This window comes from Canis aureus, chromosome 10, assembly GCF_053574225.1.
Source record: "Canis aureus isolate CA01 chromosome 10, VMU_Caureus_v.1.0, whole genome shotgun sequence".
Lineage (NCBI taxonomy): Eukaryota > Metazoa > Chordata > Mammalia > Carnivora > Canidae > Canis > Canis aureus.
Window position 1 is genome coordinate 3,105,776 of NC_135620.1, and position 15,976 is coordinate 3,121,751.

Sequence of the window (15,976 nt, forward strand, 5' to 3'; positions counted from 1 at the left end):
GTCTCAGGAGAGCTAGGGCTGCTATGTGAATGGCAGGGCTGCTCGGCCACAGGGTGAGTGAACTGCAACAGTGGTGCTGGGGCTGGGCAGGGGCTGCTTGTCACTTAGGCGAGGGGCACAGGACGTGTGGCATGGTGGGGGTGAAAGAGGGAGAGTGTGAGATCCTGTTCTTTTTTTTTTTTTTTTTTTTTAATTTTTTTATTTATTTATGATAGTTACAGAGAGAGAGAGAGGGAGGCAGAGACACAGGCAGAGGGAGAAGCAGGCTCCATGCACCGGGAGCCCGACATGGGATTTGATCCCGGATCTCCAGGATCGCGCCCTGGGCCAAAGGCAGGAGCCAAACCGCTGTGCCACCCAGGGATCCCTTTTTTTTTTTTTTTTAATTTTTTTATTTATTTAGAGATCCTGTTCTTGACAGCACAGAACAAGGCATCTAAGAGAGAGACCACCATCAGCAGACACTGCCTGAGCTCCTGCTCGTTAGTAGGCATTCCACTGGGAAGATCAAGTACAACGGGAAGGAGAGGTCCCGGCCTCAGAAAACCTGCCATCTAGGGCTCTGTCTTAGACAGTGGATGCATGGTGACGATGCTCACCGAGGAGGGTTCTTGTGGACAGGAGTATGACTATTTGGGGGCTGTGTCTCCTCTCCCTCTTCTCCTGCTCCCCAGAGACACCAGACTGAAAACCAGCTGAGGGAAAGAGGACAGTGGAAATAGCCTATTTTACTCCCACTGACAGCCCCAAACGACGTTAGATGGGGTGAGGGCAGGACAGCTGGCAGAGGCCCAGGCTTCCAAAAAGCCCGCAGACTTAACTCCTCAGTCGGGTCAGCACACACAAGCAGAGCTACCTAGTGTCCCCATCAGAAGGGCCCAGCCCTGGTCAGCTTCCCTTGGGACACTTCACAGTGACAGTCGTTGACCAAGAAAAGGCCAGGTTTTAAAGATATGCCAGGAAGAGCTAGGAAGGCAGCTGCAGCCAGGTTCCCTTGCACAGCTGAGATGTGACAGCTGAAACCTCCGAGTGCTTCCTGCCCTTTTGCGGTCAACTGTCCACTGATGATGCTGCCATCCGTGACACCAAGTGAGCTGACAGGAAGAAAGAGAAGCAAAAGGCCACAGAAACTACATGAAGTCTTCTCTTATCTGGAAAATAAGGGCATCATTTCTCGAAGGCATGTAACAGCAGAAACAAAGAACTTTCTTAAGAATTACAGAAGCTATTTCTTGTTGATAAGCTATCCTTCAGCTAGAAATGATTTTGCTTCAAAAGACTGCGCTGCCTGAATACTCACCAAAGTGGTCTGCCCCTATGACCCCCTCCCCTGGGCCTACAGGTACCCAAAGAGCCAGGCTCCACAGGCAGACTGCAGCTTCTACAAACAAGTAAATCCAGCCAGCCCCCAGCAGGAAGCTAGGCAGACAGCAAGAGCTCAGCAGGAACAGAACACACCACTGCTCTGTCCTGTGCCTGCCTTCCCTGCCCACCCCCGTCACTCCCCATGTCTCCTCACCTGTGAACTGTCCGACCTGCTGTGGGAAGGTGCTCTGGGTTGGGTCTTGGTACTGGGGAGGCGGGCGAGTCAGGTGGCGCTGAAACTGCTGCTTTTCCTAGAAACGCCATGAACGATAGAACAGAACAGGACCCACATAGAACAGAAACAACAGAGTTAGATCAGACAAAAGTAAACTGCTACATTTGTTACTCACAGATGGATTCCTACACTTGTTATTCACAGATGCTCCTGGTTTCATTTGGGGATTAAAAAAATTTTTTTTTCTTGAGAGAGAAAGGTATACAAGCGAGGGGTCTGGAGGGCAGAGAGGGAGAAGCAGATTTCCAACTGAGCAGGGAACCTGATCCAGGGCTCGATCCCAGAACCCAGGGATCATGACCTGAGTTGAAGGCAGGCGCTTAACCCACTGAGCCACCCAGGCGCCCCCATTTGGGGTATTTTTAACAAACTGTATGAAACAGAAGGATGGAGCAGATCTAAGGAGTGATGATTTAAAAAAAAAAAAAAAAGTGTATCTGTTTACAAAAATGTTCAGTGGAAAAAAAAAAAAAAACGTTCAGTGGGAGGGCACCTGGGTGGTTCAGTCAGTTGAGCATACCACTCTTAGCTGTGGCTCAGGTCATGATCTCAGGGTCATGGAATTGAGCCCCATGTCAGCTCTGAGCTCAGTGTGGAGTTGGCTTGAGATTCCCCCACCCCCACCCCCCCAAATGTTGGGAGAACAGATCAGGAAAATGCAAATCAAAGCCACAATGACATACCACTTTACACCCACTAAGATGGCTAGAATAAAAAAGACAAGAAGTATGAAGTGTGGAGAACCTGGCGCCCTCACATTGCTGTGGGAATGTAAAATGGTTCAGCAGCTTTGGAGAATAGTCTGGCAACTCCTCACAAGGCGATTCTTTTTTTTTTTTTTTTTTTTTAATTTTTATTTATTTATGATAGTCACACAGAGAGAGAGAGAGAGAGAGAGAGAGAGAGAGGCAGAGACACAGGCAGAGGGAGAAGCAGGCTCCATGCACCGGGAGCCTGACGTGGGATTTGATCCCGGGTCTCCAGGATCACGCCCTGGGCCAAAGGCAGGCGCCAAACCACTGCGCCACCCAGGGATCCCTCCTCACAGGGCGATTCTGCCCCTGGGCATACACTCAACAGAACTGAAAACCTCCATCCAAAGAAGGGGGAACAACCCAAATGTCTACCAACTGGTGAATGGATAAACCAAATGGAGCTTATCCAAACAGCAGAATTCTGTTCAGCCACTGGAAAGCATGGGCTACAACATGGGTGGTAACTTTTAATGGGCATATGGTTTCTTTATAGGGGCCGAAAACTGACTATGGTGATAGCCATACCACTGTGTGAATATACTAAAAATTATACACTTTAAATAGGTGGATTATATCTCACGTGAATAGATTCTCAATAAAGCTGGTATTTTTAAAAATGGCAGAACTGAAGCAGTGACATGTGGGCTTTAAAGTCATCCTCAGTCACCTCCATCCTCTGGGTAGATAGTCTCTAATGACTTTAAATTTTTTTTTTAATTTTTATTTATTTATGATAGTCACAGAGATTGAGAGAGAGAGAGAGGCAGAGACACAGGCAGAGGGAGAAGCAGGCTCCATGCACTAGGACCCCGATGTGGGATTCGATCCCGGGTCTCCAGGATCGCGCCCTGGGCCAAAGGCAGGCGCTAAACCGCTGCGCCACCCAGGGATCCCCTCTAATGACTTTAAAGATACAATTTTAAATTCTGAGAACTCTTGCAACCCTGGCGTCTACACGTTACACTTGGTGACCAAGCAGGTGAACTGCAGGACTTGGAGGGGCTGGGCAGGCCTGATTCTAGAACTCATTTCCCTGTGTTGTATTCTAGCGTATAACAAACTACATTTACAACAAAGCTGGATCCCATAGTGGACCAGCAGACCAGTGAGCTCAGTGCTCTAGTAGTTGTAGTCAAGGGACATGGAAAAATGTCCCTAACAAATTTAGTTTAGCCACACATTTGCCTTCATGAATTCTCACCAAGTGACATTAAAGCTGCTTCTAACACAGGCCACCACCATTTTTTAAAAAAATTTTTATTTATTTATGATAGTCACATAGAGAGAGAGAGAGAGAGAAGCAGAGACACAGGCAGAGGGAGAAGCAGGCTCCACGCACCGGGAGCCTGACGTGGGATTCGACTCTGGGTCTCCAGGATCGCACCCTGGGCCAAAGGCAGGTGCTAAACTGCTGCACCACCCAGGGATCCCTAGGCTACCACCATTTGAAAAATGCCACACTCCTGGAAAGAGCAAAGGAGGGGCACCTGGTGGCTTAGTCTGTTGAAGGTCCCACTCTTGGTTTTGGTTCAGGCCATAAGCTCAAAGTGGTGGGCTCCAGTCCCTCATCAGGCTCCATGATCAGTGGGGAGTCTGCTTGAGATTCTCCCCCTCTCCCTCTGCTCCTCCCACTGTGCTCTTTCTCTAAAATAAATAACTTTTAATAAAATAAATAAATGGGCAAAGGACATGCAACTGATGCACACACATGTGAACATACATGCATGCAGGTGCATATATAGTGGAGGGGCAACCAAGCAGTCATGTGAGAGGCAGGTGACAGTGTGGGTGGTGGGGGTCGCCTTCACCTCTCACTTTACCTGTTCTGCCAGAAGGTGTTGCTGCCTTTGTAAGAACTGCTGTTGCTGCAGATGCTTTTGTTGCTGCTCCCTCTGTTTCTGTTGGTCCAAAAGCAAGTGATGTTGCTTCATGACTGCCGCCTGCTGCTGGCTGCTGAGATAGGGGGCGCTGCTGCGGGTGCTGGCCACAGACACAGCGGGTGGCTGGCTCCCGACACCGGCCGCAGGGGTGGCCACAGGGACGCTGGGGGTGTTCTGCTCCTGTGAGCACAGAGAAGGGAATCTCAGGTCAGGAAGAACATGGTGAAGTCCAAAAGCCCTGATCGAAGCAGATGAGCTCTGTGCAGGGAGAGCCTCTGCCCCAAACCCCAGAGCATATGTCCTCCGGGGCTTGGCTAGACACCAAAAGAAGGAACACCTGAGTATCCAGGCACAGCAACAAGCAGTGTCACCAGCTGCACTGGTGATCCTTGCTTCCTATGGTTCACCAGCAGCAGAGGCGAGATTTTACATTTAAGCTCAAATATTGGCACGTATCAGTTCCAGTAGGCAACTGCCACTTTCAAATGCTCACTTTCTGGAATGCATCAGTGCAAATGGGCCCCAAAAGGAGGAACACTCTGAGGGGCTCTGATGGATGGGGACTCGATGTTCCGAGTGTGCAAATCTTGGGTGCCTGGCAGTGGGACTGTCTCTGAACTGCCTGAGACTGTATCACATGTCCATTTGTGTTGGCTTTTGTCAGAGCATGCTTACAAAATACTGTACCAATGAAAACTTTAACAAAAATTCTCAATTAATACATGGGCTAAAAGTGAGACTCATGTCAAAGGCTCCACAGTATTATCCCATCCTGATCATCCTGATTTATGTTTAAAAGGGGGAAAATTTAACTTGAATCCAGAAGAAGGTAAAAAAAAAACAATGATCATTTATACAAGTTCAACTTTTCTGAGCTCCTTTCCAGTCCTTACAGGACTTTATTTTAATCCTTACAAGAGTCTAAGCTTCGAGCAGACAGACCCAGAGGTAATTTCCTCATCCACCACCCCCAGAAGTGTTTGGGCTATGAGAGTGTTGTGTGCAGTGCCGAGCACTACTGAAATGGCAGTCGTCACTGCTCTTCTTAAGGATCTTTTTAGTGGCTGTGGAACAGTTTACTGGCTGACATAAGTGGAAGTATCAACATTTACACATGTACTCTCCTGCTGAGAGATGCTTAATCTGCTTCTAGTTTTTGGCTACTAGAAGTGAAGCAATGAACATCTTGTATATTAACTTTCCTATTTTTTAGGGATTATTTCTTACAGGGGTATAATGTGTCGATGCTTATGAACATTTTTATGACTTAAGAAAAATATGTAACACCAAACTACTTCCTACAAGCACCATGCCCATGTACACACCCTCATCAGTTGAAAGGCATCAATTTCCCCATTATCATCATCACCAGCAATTGTTTTTTTTTTTTTTAATTTCTGAAATTTTACAAATACACACTGGTACCCGCAAAGGTATTCACCACAGGCTTACTTATAATAAGTGATGAAAACCAGGAGATGATGAGATACACTAACATACCGGTATGCCCTATGTTCCACAGCTGCTGTCACACAACTTTTAACTTGTCAAGGGATCTTCTGTGTAGACATGGAAGACAGTCCGGGGCACATCAGGGAGGGAGAAAAGCAAATGTGTTTCACTGTACCTTGGAGGAAGCTGGGGGAATAAGCCCTAGCCATGAGAAGGTTGCCAGGGAAGAAACATCTTAGAACACATGTGAATGTGAGTAGAAATGCAAATATTGATCATGATAAAACTAGTACTTGACCATTCTCCACCCTACAGAGCAGTTATGTGACTGCCAGGCTGGAGCATCATGGTGAAATAACCATGGAGTTTGGATGTGGGATTAGCTTGCCCCTTACTAAATCTTAAGGTATTCTACACACTACCTTTCAGATGGAAAGGTAGTTTAAAAAAAAAAAAAACAAAAGGAGAAAAGCCTCTAATCAGCACATTAAATGCAACCTTTATAGGCAAAATAACAGCCATACATGACTTACTTTAAAGTTGTACAGCATGGAGGAGACACTCAACGCCTCTGCTTAGGTGCTGGTGATGCCTCAAATGTATGGATACTTTAAACCAAATTATACCAGGGAATTTCACCCTATTTTTGTTTATTCAGAATCAATCCTGTTTTCTTTGACTGATTTTTCTCTCTCAAGAGATTCAAAGGACGACGGTAGCATCCCTCTGCTCCCCAACTACCTGGGGCAAGCAACCACAGGGCTGCAGAGCCATAGCCTCATGTGCTCACCTGGCTGGGTGGAACCAGTGACCGGAAGGGCAGATTTCCTGGCTTTGGTTTCATCATAAACAAGGAGTTCTGTTCATTGCTCAGGTGAGGCAGCTGCTGGGGAAGATATGCCATGAGGGTGGACTTGCTCTGGCCAGATGCAGGGCCACCTTGCCCACAGTCGGCTTTATAATGAGAAAGGGGTTTGGTGTTGCCATAGTCCAGCACTGACCCCTGGTTAGTCACGGCATTCTGATTCAAGTTATTCGGCGGCTGATGACTCAGCAGGTTCACATGGCTGGACTGGAGGTAGGGGCCTCCAGGCCGAGGGGAGCTCTTGTTCACACCTGGCATCATGAGCAATTTGGAGTTGGTGAAGTCTTGCTTGTAACCAGGAGGGCTGGCAGGTTTCTCCATGGGATAGGGTACATTTAAGGGGCTGTGAGAGGGGCCTGTCTGCTGCCACGTGGACATCTGGCCCGGGGCTGGTGCAGGGGTAGCCTGCTGCGGGTTCTGGAGCATCTGCTCACGCTTCTGCTTGGCAGCAATCTGCTGGAGCTGGTGGGCAGAGGACAGCTCTGAGGCCCCTCCTGGGCCCTGGCTAGGCAACACCACACTGGAAAGGGCTCTTTGTGCATTCTGGGCCTGCGCTGATGCCGGCATCAGGTTAGGACTGGGATTATCTGCCCCAGGCTGGCCAGAGGTATGGAACAGAGGCTGAGTGCCCCCTAGGCTGGGTGAATCGGTACTCACGGGACCGGCTGAAGGCCCCATAAAGGTCTGTCCTGCAGACCCAGCCCTCACTTGTGGAGAGCCTAACTGTTCTTGTTCAAAGGCTGCTGGAGAGAATTCTGTCTTAATATTAATGTCCTGTGCCAAGGGGGTCTGTGTAGTAGACCCAGCAGACTCTGGGTCCTTCTTCTCTTCAAAGTCCTCATTAAACAGATCCTTCATGTCTTCATCAGGCACTGACCTGTTTAGCTCCTCAATGAGCTCTTTCCACTCTTGCTCGTTCAGGTTGAGGTCAGGCATGAGGTTGCTCTGAGATATGGAGCCCCCGGCCCCTGCAATCATGCAAGGCAGGTCATCGACGGGCTCTTGCTTCAGCTCTTTATTCAGGCTCAGAGGAAATGGCTCACCAGGGTTGCTGCCCCCATTCAGGTGGAGACTTGAGTCAGCCAGACACTTCTTACTGATGGAGTCCAGCCCCAGTGAGTGCTTCCCACTGGCCTGCAGTGCCTCTGCACCAGGCTTGTCAGGCTGCCCCAGGGGAGAGGCTGGAGGCAGGCCGTTGGAAGAGATGGCTACTCCCAGAGGGGCCTCTCGACGGGTCTTCTTGTGTCCAGAAAAGAGGTCTCCATAGCCATTCTGTTGCTCACCATTCTGAGGGGAGGTGGTGCTCTCCAGGTTCCTCTTCACTGTATCATGGAGATGCTGCAAAACACGACAAGAGCGACTTAACACACAATGTCACGGAGGAGGCCCCTTCTTTGGTTGTTTGTTTGTTTGTTTCTTTCTTTCTAAGATTTATTTATTTAGTTATTCATGATAGACCTAGAGAGAGAGAGAGAGAGAGAGAGAGGCAGAGACACAGGCAAAGGGAGAAGCAGGCTCCATGCCGGGAGCCCGACGTGGGACCCGATTCCGGGACTCCAGGATCACGCCCTGGGCCAAAGGCAGGCGCCAAACCGCTCAGCCACCCAGGGATCCCTGGCCCCTCGGCTTTTATTTATTTTTATTTTATTTTTTTAAAACTTTTTATTTATTTATGATAGTCACACAGAGAGAGAGAGAGAGAGAGGCAGAGACACAGGCAGAGGGAGAAGCAGGCTCCATGCACCAGGAGCCCGACGTGGGACTCGATCCCGGGTCTCCAGGATCGCGCCCTGGGCCAAAGGCAGGCGCCAAACCGCTGCGCCATCCAGGGGTCCCCCGCTCGGCTTTTAATGGTGGTTTCCATCAGAGCCCGCACCCCTGCCGTGCTCTCCTGCTGACTCTGACCAGCCAGTTTATCCTCCCTCCTCCTGGGAGCACACCCCCACTTCCCTTGTCCCAGGTCCTCCGCCCTGGCCTGAGTCCGGGCCACTACTGGAGCTGCAGGAAAGCAAGCCAACTTCAATTAGTGCATCCATACCTGACTTCTGTGGCCTTCTCTTGCAGGATGCAAGCCTGATGTTGCCCACAGTCATCTAGTCTGAGGGTGTGCCCAAGAGTAGGGCCAATGAGAGAAAGAAGCAGAAGCTACATATACATTCTTAAGGGTGTCACCTAAGTCCTGACTGTACATGAGACCAGCCATGCCCCTGCACTTTTCACTTCAGGGAACCAAAAACTTCCTTTTTGTGTTTAAGCTCCTTTGACTCAGATTTCTCTGGCTTTCAGCTGAAGGAGCCCTGCCTGCTAGGGGCTCTCTCTCAGGCCTCGGTGGGGTGGCTCACGAGCACCAGGTGGCTGACGTGTTGCACAGGCCAGCGTTCATGCCCCATTGGGCCTTTCAAGGAGCTGCTGTCTGGTGCCACTCCTTTTCCCCAGGCAGAGCTGCTCCTTCTCCTCCCTGCCAGCTCTAAGCAGCTTCTGACCCTCTGCGCCCCAGTCACTAGCCCCTACAAACCCCACTTCTCAGTATGAAAGCATTCCTTTGCCCAAAGCCAGCCTGTCTTGCACCATTATCCTTGCTTCCCCCCGCCCTCCTCAGCTAGATTTGTTTGGCTAGCCTTACAAACCCTGTGTCATGGACAGGTGCTGTGTGCAGAGCAAGACAATGAGGTGGTTCTTGGGGTCTTCCGAGGCTTCCAGTCTGCCAGGATACAGGACACATCCAGACATGGCTACAGGAGAGCAGCAGAGCAACAGAACCCTGGGCCGGGAGTCTGGCACAGGAGCTTCATGAAGAGAACAGGACATAGGAGTGGGAAGAATGGAAGGTGCTACCTTTCCACTCTTTCCCTAGCCTCTGCCAGGACATGACTCCTTCATTAATGCAGGTGCCTACACTTAGCTCTAACCTTGGTGCTGTTCCTTCCCTAGGTTTTTTTGTTACATTTTTGTCCTTTGTCCTCCACTCCCCCCATTCCATCCCTCCTACTGACCCTAAGTATCTACACTGTATTATTTATAAAGTTCTCAATAGGAGCTTTCATAATTATCTTTTAATAGATTTCAGAGGAGTCGATGGCACCCAGAACTCTGTACTGTTGTCCTGGGGCTACAAAGAAGAGCTACATGGACCCACCACCACAGTCCAAGGAGTGTGAGGGCACCAGTGCTCTGACCAGGGCTCCTACCCAAGGCAACTCCTTGGGAAACAGCTCTAAACAGTAAACTTTTCCTAAAAGTAGGAGGGAAACCTCCTAGATACATACGCACATCGAGCAAGGAAACAAGGAGGGGAACTTTCTCAGTCTGCAGTCCCAATTCCAATGCTTCCACTCCTTTTTAAATCCTTGCTTCAAGATTTTCCTATTTTTTTTACTGTTAAAGCTGACTGTGCAGTGCTCTATAAATTCTGGCTGAGTCCATAATCCTCTAAATCCATATCTGGATATCTAAGTTAGCTCAGAAAAACTCAGGGATACTCAATAAATGAAACTGTTGGGCAGAGGTGTAAGCTGAAAAACGATCCTAGGACCCTATAAGGGGACATCTGCTTTACTTTCATGTGGGTTCTCCTGCTTCCTGCTGCCACCTAGGGGTGTGAGGGGGGAAGGGACCCATGCTCTTAAAATGGACCTTTGTAAGATCTACCACTGGAAAACTTTCCTTTGAGGAAAGTCAATTCATAACCATTTAATTGATCACAAAGAAATCAAAATGAGTTGCTGATTTTTCTTGGGTTTTTATTCTTTCTATTATTTTCTTTCTGGAAAATCATTTGTTCCTCAGTGTCAGCTTTGGGCTGTCTATAAACCTGGGAAGTTGGAAAACTTCCTAAGGGGGAAGTTGGAAAACCTAGGAGGTCAGGGCACTAGATTGAGTCAGCTGGTTGTCCCAGATTAGAAACAGAATCCTTCTTTGCCCTAATAATTATAAAAGCTACCACTCCCTCTTTCAATATCCACATGCAAACAGCTGCAGACAAGTTCCAAAGTAACTTAATTTTGCAATCCAATTACTTTCCAAAGGAAACACCGGGCCATTTTCTCAACTGCTCACAAGATGTAACTGGAATGATGTAGGCGGGGGTGGGAAGTGTGGAATGTGGTGGCCCTGGCAGATTTTTAAGTGTTGAGCATTTGCAGGAGTGCCTGATATGTGCAAAGCAGGAATTTACAACAAAGATGTGCAGACAGCCTGAACGGATTATAAATTACATAAGAACACACAGAGTAAGAGCTATAAAGCAGACAAAACTAGCCAGCATGGATAAACACACGGGCTCCCTCTCAGCACATCTGGTACTTCGGGGTGCTCAGCTCAGACGGAATGGTCTTGTGGTACACAGGATTCCAGGAGGATCCCATCCTGGAATAAGGTGATCTGGTGTTCATTTCCTTCACAAGGGGTTTTGTTAAAGGGTACCACATGCCTGATGGTAAGCTGGAAGCCCTGCATACTCACCCTGTCAGTCTTCCACCAAAGCACCCTAAAAGTGCTTTGGCACCAAAGTCAGCACCAAAGTCAGCAAAAGTCCTGACTCCCACCCCAGCCTTTGCCACCCGTCAGCTTCTGCTCTGGGAGAGGGACCCCAGGATATACACTGCTGAGTCTAGGTGGAGTTGCCACACCTTGTGGACACCAAATCAGTGTCCTGTGTCCCCTCATCACCCTCATGCCAGCCTGAGGCATGAGACTTACAGCACTGTCTTGGGCCTACTCTCCACTTCTGCCACCGGCCACTGAAGTTCCAGTGTGCTTTCTGGCCAGACTAACCAAAGGGTAACACCTATACTCTTCCGCTGAGCTAACACACGTGGCTGCTTAAGAAAGGGGTGGCTTGCTCATCCATATTCCTTATGAGCTGGCAGTCACCTGGGGCAGCCACTAGTGCTTCCTGCCACTTCTCAAGTCATATTGCTCCTTGGTCATCCTATCAGCCAAACACCCACCTCCCCACACCCGAAAGCCAGCACCTAGACCCACTGCACTATGGCTTCCATCCTCTGGGGAGCTGACGGGATGCCAAATGGGCAGGGGTGGTAGTGTAGAAGGAAGACTTTAGGGCTGCTTTCCCTGAGGCCAATGATCTTGATGCTGTTAAATGCAGTCCACATTTTCAGTATTTCCCTCCATCATCTGCCTCTTAATAATTCCTTGCGGGACACCTGGGTGGCTCAGCAGCTGAGCATCTGCCATCAGCTCAGGGCGTGATCCTGGAATCTGGAATCGAGTCCCACACCAGGCTCCCTGTGAATAAATGAGACACAGAAAGAGAGGCAGAGACACAGGCAGAGGGAGAAGCAGGCTCCCCGCAAGGAGCCCAATGTGGCACTTGATCCCAGATTCCAGGATCACACCCTGGGCCAAAGGCTGGCGCTCAACTGCTGAGCCACCCAGATGTCCCAAATAAATAAAATCTTAAAAAAAAAAAATTCCTTGCATCTTATTTCTTTACCACAGTATCTTGCTTTCTCTTCTATTTTTTTTTTTTTTTAATTTTTATTTATTTATGATAGTCACAGAGAGAGAAAGAGAGAGGCAGAGACATAGGCAGAGGGAGAAGCAGGCTCCATGCACCGGAAGCCCGATGTGGGATTCGATCCCGGGTCTCCAGGATCGCGCCCTGGGCCAAAGGCAGGCGCCAAACCGCTGCGCCACCCAGGGATCCCTCTCTTCTATTTTCTTCTGGTTGTTTCTTCTAGTCTCCTTTGAGGTAGGTCTCTGCTTCAAATGAGTATGGGAGTCCTTTCTCCTCTTTTTAAAATTTTTTAAAAAAGATTTATTCATGTGACAGAGAAAGAGAATGGTGTGCCAGCACACATGAGTGCATGAGCAGGGGGAGAGGCAAAGGAAGAGGAGAATCTCAAGTAGACTCCTCACTAAACACAGAGCCCAATGCAGGGCTTGATTCCACGACCCCATGAGATCATGATCTGGGTCGAAACTGAGAAGAGGTGGACGCCCCACTAACTGAGCCACCCGGGCACCCCTCTCCTCTTTTTATTCTACACATACTCTGACTGATCTTATCCACTCCCATGGCTTCAAATTCCCATGACTGAACATCACATTCAGAATAAACCCAACTGCCAGGGATCAAGTGCTGATCTATCAGTCTTTGTCCTTCATCCAACCTGCTTTTCCATGCTCCCCTGTTGTACAGCACACTGAGTCACACTATCCTTCTTATAGTGCCTCAAAGGTGCCCCCTCATTCCTGCCTCAGGGCCTTTACACTTGTTCTCTTTGTCCCAAACACTTCTTCCCCTGATCTCCCTAGGGGTGGCTTAGCTCCTAATTTGGGTCCGTTATCCCCTCAGTCATTCTCCCAGTCACTCTCCATCCTATCTCCTTGTTAATTCTCCCATGGAGGCACTCATGTGAATGAGCCTTAGTTTTATACTTTAGGATGAAAAACAGAGACCCAGTACCTAGAACAGTGCCTGGCACTCAATAAGTATTTGTGAATGAATGTGCTCTTAATCCCCATGTTGACAGAGCTCCAGACTCCCATTTGTCTAACCACTTACCTGGTGTATGGGGTGTCCTGCAGATAATTCAGACTTAATCTGTCCAAATCTGAAACAGCTTCTCCCCAGTCTCATTTTCCTTTCTTTCTCTGCTCATCCCAGACAATGTTTGCTACCATCCACCTGGTCACATAAACCAGAACCAGAGAGCCACTCTAGCCCCTCCTTTTCTACTCCCTGCATTCAATCTATGTGCTAGTCCTGGTGAGCCCACTGCTCAGCATTCCTTGGTTCTACACACTACTCTCCATTCACTATCACCAATTTCTCTTGCTTGAATCATTTTAACCATGTCTACAGTTAGTCTTGCAATTTCCGCCCTCATCTACATTCTGCACTCTGGTCAGAGTGATTACACCAAAGGGCAGATCTGATCCTGTTACTATTTTCCTGAAAGCTCTTCAACGGCAAGACACCTTATTGCCCTCAGGCCTTCATAACCCTGAGCTTGGCTCCGTCATCCTTCCGGCTCTGGAACTAGTTTAACTCCCCACCAACTTTCCAACCACACCCATGCTGTACGGCTTGCTGGAATGCCTCAAAAGTGTAGGTTGAAACATAAAAAACTAACTTTTTAAGGCAACAATCTGACCTGATACCATGCTGACTTTTCCTGTTTCTATTATGCTCTTCTAGTACCCTGTACAGACACTCAGGAACACTGACTGTCATTGGAAAAGACCATCTCCAGGTAAAGTCGATCTACTTTTAGGCAATATTCAAGATTTTTTTTTAAAGACTTTATTTACTTATTCATGAGAGAGAGAGAGAGAGAGAGAGAGAGAGGCAGAGACATAGGCAGAGGGAGAAGCAGGCCCCATGCAGGGAGCCCGATGTGGGACTCAATCCCAGGACTCCAGGATAACTCCCTGAGCCAAAGGCAGCCAAAGCTCAACCGCTGAGCCACCCCCGTGTCCCAACATTCAAAATTTCAATGACCTGAGGGAAAACGTGGGAAATCCATGTCAAGTAGCAACTTCGGTAAGGCACCAAGTGAGCCAAGTGCCACAAGGACAAGTCAATACTTCCTCAGTGGCCTTACTAATCACTCTGCACTTGCATTTAACTACTCCTCATGGTGTCAGAATCTCACGCAACCTTCAAAAGCACCATGGGAAGGAGAATCACTGTTCTTGTTTTCCAGCAGATAAAAGTCAGATTACATGAGGCTTCCCAAGGTGCGGGCATTCGGGGGTCATGGGACGGATCTGCTGCCTATCCTCCATCCTCCGGCCCTGTCTCCCTCCTGGTCAGACTGGGAGGGGCCCACCCACATCGACTCTGCTTCCACCTGTGAGGCTGAGCGAGGTGTCTGTTATGAAACACAAGCAGCAGGGAGTGAGTCAGGGCTTCAAACTGTGAGAAGAGCACCTTCTGTATACGAGCATGAAGAATCCCAACAAGGTGTTATTACCAGAAAAAAGGGCTGTGCCATGTGGAAATCACACACACAGACTGAAGAAAAAGAAAAATATCACAGAACCAAATAAAACCTGTTACTAAAGATTCTTACTTTTAAGATATTATTTGTCTTAATAGTTTGGAATTGCCAATCATTTAGAAGTGTGGTAAGTACTAAAGAGATCTGTAAACACTACTCCTTGCCACTGAATCCACCTACAAGGTCATACTGAAAATGGCAAGTTCCAAGAAATGCATTTTCCAGAAAACTTTACACTTTGGGGTCCAGACATTTTTACCATCATTTTTTAAATGTTTTATTTTATTTATTTTTAAAGATTTTATTTATTTATTCATGAGAGACACAAAGAGGCAGAGACCCAGGCAGAGGGAGAAGCAGCCCAATGAGGGACTCAATCCCAGGACCTAGGGATCACAACCTGAGCCAAAGGCAGACGTTCAACCACTGAGCCACCCAGGCATCCCTGAAATGTTTTATTTTTAATGAATTATAGGTTCCTGTGTCAACTGTACTCAAACTAAAAAATAAAAAATTTGAGGTTCATAGGAAATTGGAAAGAGAGTTTGCAGAGGGCCTGCATATTTTTCACCCAGTTTCCCCCAATGGTTGCCCCCATGCAGTGCTCATTCACCAAGATCCTACCTATGTGCCAGACCCTAACCTATACAAGGTGAGCAAAAAATAATCGTAAATTCAGATAGGCATGAAATTTTTACTATACTCTAGGCAGGGCACTAGGCACTGGCATAAAAAGATACATAAGAGGGATCCCTGGGTGGAGCAGCGGTTTAGCGCCTGCCTTTGGCCCAGGGCGCGATCCTGGAGACCCGGGATCGAATCCCATGTCAGGCTCCCGGTGCATGGAGCCTGCTTCTCCCTCTGCCTGTGTCTCTGCCCACCCCCCCCCCCGTGTGACTATCATAAAAAAAAATAAAAATAAAAATAAAAAGATACATAAGAGATGGTTCCTGCTCCCACCAGCTGGGATGTGATGATGAGGCTATGGAGGCAGGACAGATTATTACAAGAAGAGGGAGAAGGGGACACTCAAGTTAGGTATTAAAAGAACAAAGAAGTCATCCAGAAGTAGGGGGCAGGGATTCCAGGCTGAGAGGCAAAGGCATGGATACACAAGCGAGCCCAGAGTAAGAGTGGACGGAAGGAGGCAAGCAGAAAAAATGAATAGTAGTTTAATGTCGCTGAAGTATAAATGGTACAACAGGAAGTGTTGAAAGAGGCTGGGAATGGACAGTGATGGGCCCAAAATGTTATTTAATACTGTGAAATTTCAAAACATACACAAAATGAAAGAGAACAGTATATGGAATCCTCATACCCAACTTAAACAACTCAATCCCCTTACCCAACTTAAACAACTATTAGTATTTGGTCCTTTTGTTGCATTTCTACCTCTCTAGTCCCCACCCCCAAGACTGGATGATTTAAGAAACAGATCCTGGGCATAATACCAT

The 15,976-nt window shown here is 48.1% G+C and overlaps 1 protein-coding gene across 1 annotated transcript in view; it reads right to left on the reverse strand.

Annotated features, from left to right (window-relative positions):
- Nucleotides 1-15,976, reverse strand: part of MAML1 (mastermind like transcriptional coactivator 1) — a 50,478-nt gene that overhangs the window by 4,322 nt on the left and 30,180 nt on the right. Inside the window, exons 2-4 of the mRNA XM_077911152.1 lie at nt 6,478-7,890; nt 4,176-4,415; nt 1,520-1,616 (exon numbers count right to left, since the gene is read on the reverse strand). Coding sequence (XP_077767278.1) covers nt 1,520-1,616; nt 4,176-4,415; nt 6,478-7,890 — 1,750 coding nt within the window. The remainder of the gene's footprint in view (nt 1-1,519; nt 1,617-4,175; nt 4,416-6,477; nt 7,891-15,976) is intronic.